General features: G+C 42.5%; 1 protein-coding gene and 1 long non-coding RNA gene across 2 annotated transcripts in view; one reads left to right on the top strand and one right to left on the bottom strand.

Annotated features, from left to right (window-relative positions):
• The window catches only part of LOC116707236 (uncharacterized), a 111,345-nt gene that overhangs the window by 36,915 nt on the left and 62,231 nt on the right, over window positions 1–12,199 (top strand). The gene's annotated exons all lie outside the window — the stretch shown is intronic.
• mtmr1a (myotubularin related protein 1a) overlaps window positions 9,848–12,199 on the bottom strand; it is a gene marked incomplete at its 5' end in the record, with an annotated part of 26,027 nt that continues 23,675 nt past the window's right edge. Inside the window, 6 exon segments of the mRNA XM_032544433.1 lie at window positions 9,848–9,894; window positions 9,897–9,917; window positions 9,920–9,981; window positions 9,983–10,014; window positions 10,927–11,059; window positions 12,104–12,147. Of these exon segments, the coding sequence (XP_032400324.1) occupies window positions 9,863–9,894; window positions 9,897–9,917; window positions 9,920–9,981; window positions 9,983–10,014; window positions 10,927–11,059; window positions 12,104–12,147 (324 nt within the window). The 3' untranslated portion in view covers window positions 9,848–9,862.

Genomic DNA, 12,199 nt, shown 5'->3' with positions numbered 1-12,199 from the left:
CACACACACACACACACACACACACACACACACACACACACACACACACGCGCGCTACACACGCACACGACTGTCTATTGTAGCATGTCCTAGTGGATCCTGCAGCTCTGTGCTATGAAGGTTGGGATTTGTAGTCCGTCTACGCTGAATGTGAACACAGATTTTTCTTTTTTAATTCTATGATGTAAACATGGCTTACAATGTATTGAACCTTGCCAAATGTATGTGTATATAGTAATTTATTATTTACGGTTTAAACAATACTAACAATTTTTTTTACAGTTATCTAGCCTTCAGCATGTTCTCTGTGATTCCTCCGCTGTGAGCTGGAGCTCTAGTCTGTAGCATTTTGCAGAGCTCCAGACACACAGGGACGTCAAAAATACTGAAAAAGGAAATACAAAAAAAATGGTTTATCTTATTATACATTGGAGAAAGAAACTCCTCTGGGTCTGTGTCAAGCTTCACAGGTTCACAGGGAGTCAGTCACTGTTCAGTGGTCTGGATTTAAGGCGGATTAGTTTCCTGATTGATTGAGTTTGGTCAGGGAGTTCCAGCTGAACTTCCAGTGTGAACGCTGCGATACATGCCCAGAGTTTTCTCCTCCTCTACATTTTTTTTGACAAACAACAATCGGCAACAGGGCCTGAAATTAGCACCCACGCCAAAATGCAGGTGAATTTTGCCATTGGCGGGTGAAACTGTCAATCTACCTGCCTCATTGGCTACCCAATGGGATTTCTTTTGGCACCGTTCTTTCCCATTTTAACCAAGTTCCCCATTTCCTTGGATTTGATCTCAAATGTGTATTCTTAACAAGTTCAGGAACGATGCTCGTGTTTCACCTTTCACCTTTCACCTTTCAGAAGCAAAAACTATATTGGCTGTTAGAAAGCCTTTGTGGCTAATGGATTTTAAAACCCAACTGCCATAGTGGCCTGCGGCCAAAACAAGTTAACTTCAGGCCCTGATCAGCAATATCTCATATCCTGACTTTGAATGGAACACAGCAGTTTTGACACATAACTGATTATCAAGTTGTAGATATTACTTTTGTTGATGCACAATGATGGAATCTGGCTCAGAATCCATGGCTTGGAGTTGTCTTTGCCTACCACAGATGAGTTGACAGTGAATGGCGAACATAAAACAAGATTCCCCAGATTTCTATTCAAAGCCTTGAAGCAACTGATTGTCTAATCGCCTGTAAAAAAAAAAAAAGTGGTGGAATGTGTCTTACTGTCAGATAAGGTAGTCAACCAGTTAATGTTAAGGCTCAAGCTCGTACTCGTAGAACTCACGTTACACCATGTAACCATGATGTCCACTCACAATGTCTTGTCACTTGCAATCAACATGTGACTTTTTTTGTTTCATTTATTACATTTTCTGTTTACTTTATTGTCATATCGAAGGGATAATCCGTGCACGTTTACATGCACATATTGTCTTTGACCTTATTCTGAAAAAGACAGTATTCAGCTGTTTACATGGCAAATGAAAATAAATATTCCACTGATATTCCCGTTTACATGTAGCCGTCCAAATTATCTCGACCGCGGCCCTGTCAACTGCCGGCTGGTTGGTGTGTGTCCAACAACCATAGCAACACACCGCCGTAAACTGTCACAAACTGCAGTAAAAACCCTGATGCAGACACAGACTCCAAATGAATCAGAAAATGCTATATTAGGTAAAAGGATTTTTCGGAATATCCAAATAAAAACAGGCTGTTTACATGACCTGTATCAAATTTAGAATATTGTCATATTCGGGATAATAGTGGAATATTGGTGTGCATTTAAACGGACTCTGCGATTATGATTATGCTATCTATACTCATTTTTAGGTGAAGTTTCCCAGGATGTTTAATTACATTTTGACCCACTTGGTACACGTGTTGCTCTTAAATGGGCTCCACTATTAGCAGATAGAGTCCATTATTGGGACAAACCTCGTATACTGGACTTACTGCAGGTAGCCACTGTTCACATCGTCAGTTGCTCCTCACGTTGTCTATCTTGATGTACAAAGTTGCCTTATTCAGATTTGGATCTTTTTTGCAGTGGGGGAAAAAAAATAAGGCGTCCAAACATTTCTGTCTACTTAGAACCTGTGACTTTTTATAGTGTAAATAGATTTTGTTTTTTTCCAACTAGCCTTTTAATGATGCCTAAGGACGGGAGCAGGGCTCGGTTTTCCAAAGATGGTGAAATAATTGTGATGCGAAACAGCTAAAAGTTAAGTCAAACAACGAATTGAGTTCAAAAGAACGGTCAGATTGAATTCAACGACTCACCATACTTGTAGCATAAAAGTGACGCTAGCTGAATCGGTTCCACTGCAGTTAGAGCTTAAAAATGCACAGCGTGTACTTCTCGGCCTCTGTTCATTGGAACGGGATCTTCCTTCAGCGGGAAGCTATCTGAAAAAGAAGAAAACCTGAGCACTTTGTTTCCAGAAAAAAAAAAAAAAAGCAGGCTGTGCCGAGGCTCGTGGACAGCCTGAAACGTGTGAAATGTGACTTTTGTTGAAGATGCAATTGCTATATTAAGAATCTAATATTGTTTGTACTATGTTCTATTGTGTTAGCAGTGAGGTGCCAGTGTGTGCAGCAGAACTCTTGAGTTGCTCTTTATCCCACGGTGGCCACTTTTAAATTGAAATTAGCATTACGTCAACACAGAAGCTAGAGATTTTCATTACTGTAGAGCAGACCGCTATTGGCCCAAGAATGCATTGATGACAAATGATTCGGCTTTTTATTATTATTTTTTTTTTAAGGTAATGCCTTTAGTAGACTTGGATATGGCCACCATGGAAGTTTTATAGGAGTGGGCATGTGAGGGATAAGTGAAAGATGTCCGACGTGTGAAGTCAAAGAGAGGAGTTTGTATCAGTTGGCACCAAGACCATACTGGTTGAATTGATATGCATTTAAAACAAAAAACAATTAGAAGTCTGCTTTAGCCGTGTAGATGAAGTTAGCAGCAGTAGTTAGCTTTAGAATCTTAAATAATGTCATAACGAGTGCTTTTGGAAAGTTGTGATGGTTGTACATATTGCCGTGAGCAGTTATGTGTTTGTACCTTTTACTGTAGCCCTGTGTAAGAGCACGTTTATGCTCCATATTATATATACTCTTAAGTGTGTGTGTGTGTGTGTGTGTGTGAGTTTACACTCTTCGCCTGCTCTTTTTACACTTTGTACCCGACTTTCCTAATAACTTAGCTTCACTTTTTGTAGATAGTTACGGCTTACTTGTTCTGTACTGCCAACGGTTTGTCTAATGCCAAAAGAGGTCTCGTACGTTCCTGAACAAGATCTGGGCTGCATCTGAAATCATTCACCGTTTTCTACACCGACTGATATTTAGTCTGTCGTTTTATAGCACTGCTCAGGATCTCTGCAGGGGGATTTGGGGAAACCTATGTAGTGGACTTAAATTATCCCACAATGTTAGAGTGAACTAGAAGGGCAATCGCCCTTTCTCACAATGTTCACAAAATATCATTTTGGCATCTTTACTGTGATTCAGAAATCCGCCCCCAAAAACTGAATGGGTTCTTCCTCGGCCCATGCTACACCCTTTCACACAGTTTTTCATGAAAATCAGGCCAGTTGTTTTTTCATAATCCTGCTGACAGACAGACGGAAAAAGGCGGACGTAATAATGCCACGTTCACGTCATTGGGTGATATTTCTAACTTGGGAAGACAAGCGCATGTTAGCAGTTGTATGGGTGAGGATTGTTGAATGCTATCCGTTAAAGTTCCTTCATCTTGATGGGCGGTCTAGGGCTTAGTTTGATGTTTGATTGTCACAGTTATGACTTCAGGCTCTTTTGCGTGGTTCTTGCGTGGGTCTTTACACTCTTGTGTGTAAGTCTCGTGCGTGCCCCGTGTATTATTGATCCCACTACTTTCCATGGCAAGACACGCGCTGCGTAGCATTCGAACGCTAGGATTGGTCAGTAGGGTTGCTGATTTAGATTGGAGTTTTTCTGGCCGATAGCCGGCCCTCGCTAACGACCATTAACTGAGAAGCAGGCAACGGACTCACAGCTCACCCGTTTGTTACACACTTTATTGTCGGACGTTTGTCTTGCAATACAAGCTCCGACAATTATAAAGACAACACAACAGCATGAAGACAAAAGTTATCAGGCATCATCAAAAACAAATAATGTGAGAGTGGTCATAAATAGTCGTACATATATAGACATCTGGGAAGAAAACTCTCACCCACCTGTGCTGATTCAGCAAAGACATTGACATGGGAACAGGGAAATGTTGTCAGCCACGTCCCATGGACAGCTGCACTCTTGTCCTGGTCGCGCAGCCACGATGTTGCATGCATGGGCGTGGACACATGCGGACACCATGGGCGCCGCTTGCGCGTCCGAATTATCAGTTATTGGTTGAGTAGGTGTCCATGCTCACGTGTCCAGGTCCTACTCTCTGACCAATGGGGCTATCCTAACTCTTACCACCTAGATGCTACGCAGGCCGTGTCACGCCGATAAAAGCAGTGGGATCCATAATAACGCACTCGTGCCTCTTGGAATGCGCACGGTTCCCCGGTGGCAATTGGCGCGTTAGTCTTTGGTACCCAAGAGCCAATTCTTTTACTTTTAAAAATGCACTGCCAACCACAGAGCCAGTGTATTACTCAAGATGTTAAAAACACAGAAGCTAGTGGAAGCACACAGGTGACGTGAACGTGGCATGAGCAACGATTGGCGACCTGATTAGTGTCTGACAGAGCGGGCCGTATCCACACAGAGGCGAACGCGTGATGGATTTTCTGCCGAGGCAGTATGTGTTGTATGAGCTGTGAACAGCGGCCGTGGCGTGTTACATATCTGACAGGATGCAGCACAGTCCCACATGAATACTACACCCTGGTCTCCTCCATGTTGCCTTGGAATAGCAGACGCCTCTACCCACAATCCCTTTGCGTCCCTCGTTCTCTACTAAAAAAAAAAAAGGCCTGAGACTGCTAAAAAAGCAATCCAACATGACTCTGAGCTGCTTTTTTAAACTTGTGTGTACAGGGACTCTGAGCGGGGGGGTGTGTGTAAGTGATCTGTTCACCTTGCTCGACACATGCATGGACGCCCTGTCAGCTGTAATTCAAAAATGGTGCTTCTCTCTTTGCCTTATACCCTAACACAGTCCCCCAGGGACGCCACTGTATTCATCTAACACGCCGTAGCTGCAGCCCGAGCGAGAGCAAACACCCAAGGAGCTGGGTCCTTTGGGTGGTTACCTTGGATGAACGAAGGGCCCCAAAGGACCGGAAGGCGCCGGTGTTTGGTCGCGCTCCGGCTGCAGAGAGCTGAGCTTCACATCAAGCAAACACTGAATAACAAACCCTTTCTGTTTACTGAATGTATCGAATGTCTTAATCCCATATAGCAAAAAAAAACCTTTTGGCCTGTAGCAAAACTACAAATTCACCAAAGATGTAGCATTGTGATTGGCTTTGGCTTTGTGTATTGGGCTTGAATGAGAAAGGGGTTTTAAAATAATCGGGAAGGAAAAGGATTGAATCTAACAGACATTTGGTCGGATGAAGACTCGATGGATCCAAGTTAAGAGGCTAGAGCCGGTCGATATCTTATAAATAACGTGTAACGACGTGTATGATGCTCACCTGGAGACACAATGTGTGAGTGAGGCCGTTGTTACCGGCACTGTGGATGTTGATACGGCTTTAAGAGACAGTGTGGACAATGCTAGTGGGACACCCTGCTGTTTGGAGCTGCTCACCCAACTGTAGAGAGCTGTAGACTGGTGGAGGAGCAACAGTGTCCTTAGGTTTTAGGGAGCATATCAGGCCTGTTTTACAAAGCGTGCTCAAATAATCATGGCTATCAGAACATACAAGGGATTACACAAGAGAAAACTAAAAGCAGCCGTCTTGAGTTGACAACAGATGGAAATGATTGGATCAAGGATTTACCCAAATATTTAGACAATTCATGACACTTTCTGATAATACATATACAGTAAAAGCTTGCTTCTGGGAGCACTCCAAATTGAAAGAACAGTGCATTAGACATTAGGGCACTGTCACTTTAAAAACAAAACATTCACACAAAGAAATTGTGTTGGCATTAATATGAATCCAGCCCAAAGCAACTGTCTGTTATAAACTTTCTTTTGGCCCTTAGTATGGGTCAAATGGGGATAAGTCAACAGTGTTGACCATAAACAGTATAGAAAAGAAGTGGACGTGGCCACAGTGTGTCACCCATTGGTTTAGGGACTCTCGTTTTGAAGCCTTGAGTTTGTAATTATGGCCGTTGCTATTTAAAAAAAGAAAAAGAAAATTGGAGCTGAAAGCTGGTTTGGTTCAACAGGTGCAAAAACAGCCAACTGTGTAAGAGTGTATATTAGTACAACCGAACAAGACATTTTTAATCAACCAAAATCTTCCAATTAACTTTCATGAAGTGAAAACCGAGTGAGGGTTCTGAGACGAAAACACGGACAACACCGCGGTAACAACTTGTCAATCACTAGGTAGCCACGCCCTAAAGCATACCCTGCTTTATCATCTGTTTTAAAATAAATGGGAGCCTAATTTACAAAAAAAAAACATCATGCTGTATTGAAGAAGACTTGAAAGTAGCGATTGAGACCATAAACTCTTTAGGATGTTCACTGAGATAATAATAAAGTGAGAAGTAGGTTCATTTCTCAGTCTTCTACAAAAACCGACTTCTTTATAAAGCCAGCGGAGCCGCCCCCTGCTGGAAGGTAGATAGAATGCAGCTTTAACCCTTGTATGGTATTTGGGTCAAATTGACCCATTTCAAATTTTTATACGAAGAAAAATGATAAAAGTAAAAAAAAATTCTACCTGAAAATCAAGGGCCTTACCTTATTTTCTGTGATAAACATGTATTCCTGACTCAATTCAGAAAATTATTCTGGATATGACCCCTTTTTCCAAGATAAGAATGATCACATTCACGTTCACATTTTTAACATGGATTATAACCTTATGACAAAAAAAGACTCACACTTCCATTTTGAATTGTGTGCTAGTAGAGATTGATTGCATTTCCTAAACATATATGTTATCTCAATTGTTTGAAATTGAGATAAAGACAATATTTGTTAATAGATTATGAATTAAAATTTGATTTCAGAATTGTTTCTAAAACCCCAAATAAGTCACGGGTCCATTTGACCCGAGGGATACGAGAGGGTCCCTTACGTGAAGACAATACAAGGGTGAAGGCACTTCAGCATTGGCTTCCCTTTTCAGGCGCTTTTCCCCCCCATGTCCTGCGCGGTGTTGACGTATGAGATCAGTGGAGTGCTCCTTTAAGTGTGTATAAGACTGGGCTGGATCTCAAGAATGAATTACCGTAGTAACATTAATTGACTCATCACAAGTCTGCTTCCTAAAGTGGCCGTATAAACTAAGCCTGGGTTGTATTGATAGCTCGCTTTGTAAAGTGGGTCTGTATGGTCTCTGCGCTGCGTCATATGACAGGTGCCACTCCCACCTGTCCTCTCCCTGCATCCCACTCAGTGCCTGTCACCACATGCAAAGCCAGCCACAGCCCGGCACCCTCACCGGTTCACCCGTCGGCGCCCAGCAAAGCAACAGATGAAGTGATGTTTGAGGGCTGGCTTTGCAAGGCTGCCTGTCACATACACACATACTGCTGTCAGACACATACACACTACGATGCATGCTTTTCTCTACGTACTGTAGACACACTGACGAGTGTACGAGTGTTGAACTCTGTGCGTCTTCCTGACAACTGAATGTTGGACAGTTCTTCATTGCTTGAAGTGTGATAGTGAACTCTGCTTTCTCTCTTATTCCACTATAACTCTGGCAATATGTTACTAATATGAACCAATACAATAAAACCATTTAAAAAGACAAGAACGACACTGGAGTTTTTCATTCTTCCTTTTGTTTTAATTTTTTTTTTTAAAGTGGAATGTCAGAAGTGAGTATGGCTCATTAGGAGGTTTAACGTCTCACAATTACACACATTATTTACATAAAGGATTTTCACGATGACATGCCACAGGTAGACAGTGTGATTTATAGGTCATATCCGTATTAAAATAAAAGGGACTGAGGAATGCACTGAGGAGACAAAAGGAGGAGGACAGAGGTGTGGGGGTTGAACATGATCTTTAAATGTAGTTTAATAATTTAATAAAATTGTCATCCAGATAATTTGGTTTTTGGAACACAGACTGATTTGTTTATCCATGATTAAGTTATTTGTATTGACTGCACACTCTTAAAATAAAGGCAAAATGACTGAGTCCTGGTTATGTGAATGTATTCATGATTGGCAAGTGACAAATCTTAAAGCACATTCAGCCTGAGAACAAGTACAGATTGTATGTGGGATTTCTAGAAAACAGTTATAATAATTTACCTATAATTTAAAGCTACAGTGTGTAGTTTCTGTCGCCCCCATGAGGAATTCTAAGTAATGATAACAACACTGTCGGAGAATCCACATGATACAAGCCTTCCGTGATAGCGCGTGCGCCCCTCCTCACACGTCCCAAAATTCAAGTGCTTTACAGTAAAGGGACAAAGTGGCACGGAAAGGCAATATAAAGTAAGAGAAACAATAAAAAAAGACTCTTATACAAATATAGAAAAACATGCACAGTAAAGTGGGATTTATGCTTCTGCGGGGGCTCGAGTGAGAGAGAGAGACATGATTAGCTCCGGAGCGAGTAGCGACTCTGGAGGCTTAGGAAACAAAGTGTCCCTTGTGCTTTCTGACCACGGTGGGAAATCTGTAGCAGGAAAAGTTAACCCTCTCCTTGATTTTTATAGAGAAGAAGAACCAGGAATTGAGTCGTGGGGAAATGTAGTCTATATCCACTTCCGGGATCGCTCTGTTGCCGCCAGAAATTGCCGCTCTTTTTGGTCAGACATCCGTTACCTTCCTCTTCCTTCGTGTTGGCATTCTAAACTTCGGTGGATTTCTGAGGAATATGGTTAACTGCTCCTCAGATCTCTGCAGGGTAAATCCAGACCACTAGCTAGACTATCTGTCCAATCTGAGTTTTCTGTTGCATGACTAAAACAACTTTTGAACGTACACGTTCCACCAAAACAAGTTCCTTCCCGAGGCTAATTTGCAGAGGCACCGTGGCTCTGTCCGGCGGTTAGCACGGCCCAATACGATTGGGATTGGTTTAAAGAAAACCACAGCATGGTTTTCTCCCATCCCACAATGCTGTGTGGACTAGCCAGACCCTCGTCCGCAGCGCTGTGGAAGAAGGTCTGGCAAAGAGAGACTAGGGGGAAAAAAAACACTACCAAGCCATGGGCGAGCGGACCAATCACAGTTGGTGTGGTCTGCGTCTCCGCAAAACTCGCGTGAATACCTGAGCCCTGAGAGTTCTTCATACAAAAACACAACACCCCGCCCCCCCCCCCCCCCCCCCCCCCCCCCCCCTGCAGTGAGTGGGAGGAACAGTATCGGGGAAGCTGGTCTTTCTGAATTGGGAGTATTTGTATTTTAAATAATATAAATAATAAAAACAGGTGCTGTGTCGGGCTAGTTTGTAATACTTTCTTTAAATACTTTTTTTATTTCACTGTTTATTAGCTAAAACTGTATTTAGGAATGTTAATATAAAATTAGGAATCTCTTTGTAAAGCCTCCTTCACATTGTAAACATCAGTATTTGTATTAAGTGGGCTAAAACACGCATGAAACTGTGTGAGTCTGTGTATGTGTCTGTGCGTTTCTATGTGTGTGTGTGTGTGTTTCTATAAGTGTGTGTATGTCTGTGTGTGGTCCTATGTGCGTTTGCATGCAGTTTTTTCTCTGTGTGTGTGTGTGTGTGCGTCAGACGGCGCTGTGCAGGGGAGTTCCTGTGAGTGTGAGGGCGAGTGTTCCGGAGGAGGGAGTGGGAGGTGGCGTCTCTCTGCAGCTCCTCCACCCTCCGCTGCAGCTCCGCTCTCAATCAGCAGCTCCTTCAGCGTCTGGTGGACCGGCACCTGGAAACACACACACACACACACACACACACACACACACACACACACACACACACACACACACACACACACACACACACACACACACCACACACACACACCACACACACACACACCACACACAACACACAACACACACACACACACACACACACACACACACACCACACACACACACACCACACACCACACACACACACACACTTATTCTACTGTAGATAAAGACTATAGTACAAAGTTGACATAGTACAGTACATAATATTTCACATAATATTTTTAATTATTCCTAATATAACAATATTTCAGATTGTCAGTAACCCAGATCCAGGTTTAAACTGGCCCTACATTTCTTTAAAAAGGGAAACCTGATGACAAAGTGCTAAGGGCCACTGTTGGTTTTGGTATTTTATAGTATTTTCAGAAAAAAAGTAAGAATAAAATTGTAATTTTAAAAGAAAAAGCTGTAATCTTATGAGCAGTGACGGTGGCTCGGCAAAATGGTCTCAGGAAGGAACTTGTTTTGGTGAAACACTTGTACCTCGCAAAAAAAACAAAAAACGCCACATACAATATCAAATGAAGTTAACTGTTGACACAGTAGAGTAACGGGAGCTATTTAAATTAACTCAATACATGGTTAAACTTTATTTGAGTGTGTACCAGCGTGCGCGTTTCGACCAGAGCAAATCCCCACCGAATGTCCCCGGCAGAGAGGAAACACCGTAAACGTATTTCTTAGTAAATATGAACAATATTTCCTCAAAAGAAGCACGCAGGAGACTTGCATTTGAGTCTCCGTGCAATGAGCCCTTCACAAGGCGGAATAAGACAGCACAAATACAGCAGAGCAGAGCTCCTGCTCTATTGTCCCTAAACCCCTTCCCCCCCCACCTTCCATAAGCGGCGGTGTACCTGGGGTCTCATGCGGGGGTTCCAGCGGGCGTAGTAGGCGGTCCACAGCTCCAGGTGTCTGGAGGAAACCAGCGGATACAGAACGTGGTGCTCGTAGTCCACATAGAAGGGGTTGCTGAAGTCCTCCGGCTGGCTGTTGGGGGACAACACTGTCAGTCAGAGAGGCGCCCCCCCCACCATCGCTCTTACAGCCCAGTTCAGACCAAAGATTCGCCGCCACACCGGTGGAAACTTGCAATTTTATGCAACGCGTCGGTCTGCAGCGTTCTGAAAGCCAGTTCACACCAAAGAGACGAGAGGAGACGGTGCATCATCTCCATAGCAACGTCTCTTTGTGCTTCTGTTTCAGAGGTAGAAAGAGTGCAAAACTATTCTACTTAAGTAAAAGTTCTGTTACTTTGATGAACTTTTACTCAAGTACAAGTAAAATGACTGGTATAAAAATCTACTCAAACACCTAAAATTTAGTCAGAGTGAAAGTTACTAAGTTACTTTTTTAAATTGAATTAAACGGCAGTCTTTTGCGATTTGATAAGGGCATAAAGCCAGATAGCGCTTTGGTTTTGAGTTTGTTGACGGATACTTTGCCATAGCAACGGTGCCAAACATTTTAGAGCCTTTTTATTTACTCAGTAACGGATGGGATTTAAAATGTAGCAAAGTACAATACTTCACACAAAACATACTTAAGTTAAATTCTAGATTTTAAAAACTACACAAAAAACTACTGAATTACAGTAATGTGAGTAATTGTAGGTTGTAAATGATATTGTATAATACAGGTTTCCTTTTTTATCCAAACAATATGAGAGTATTTATAATGTGTGTTATTTCCCAGGATGTCCCATTTCACATTAGAGATTGCATTAGAGATTGTACTTGTCTTTTAACTTTTGTGAATAAATTGAACTTGAACTTAAAAAGAAATATTAAAAAAAAAAGTGAAATGGATTATTTTATATCCTATAGTTTGTAGCTGACTTCTCTGTTGGCTGTTGAAACATGAGACGTCTCTTACGTTCTAAAACCAGTCTCTGGAGACTCGACCAGCTGAGCCGCAGCGACGCCATTAGCTGGTTTAAGTCGAGCTGAGTCGGGTCGGAAATGGTTTTCATCTCGTCATGAATCTGTGAGTCTGAACTGGGCTTTTAGCCAGGCGGATCTGTCAGTATGTTACCTGTTGATGTAGGACCACAGGGACACAGTCTTGGTCTGCACCTCCTACACACACACACACACACACACACACACACACACACACACACACACACAC

The sequence above is a fragment of the Etheostoma spectabile genome, chromosome 19, assembly GCF_008692095.1.
Source record: "Etheostoma spectabile isolate EspeVRDwgs_2016 chromosome 19, UIUC_Espe_1.0, whole genome shotgun sequence".
Classification (NCBI taxonomy): Eukaryota; Metazoa; Chordata; class Actinopteri; order Perciformes; family Percidae; genus Etheostoma; species Etheostoma spectabile.
Note: the sequence above shows the minus strand (reverse complement) of the source record. Positions and strands in the feature narration are given on the sequence as shown.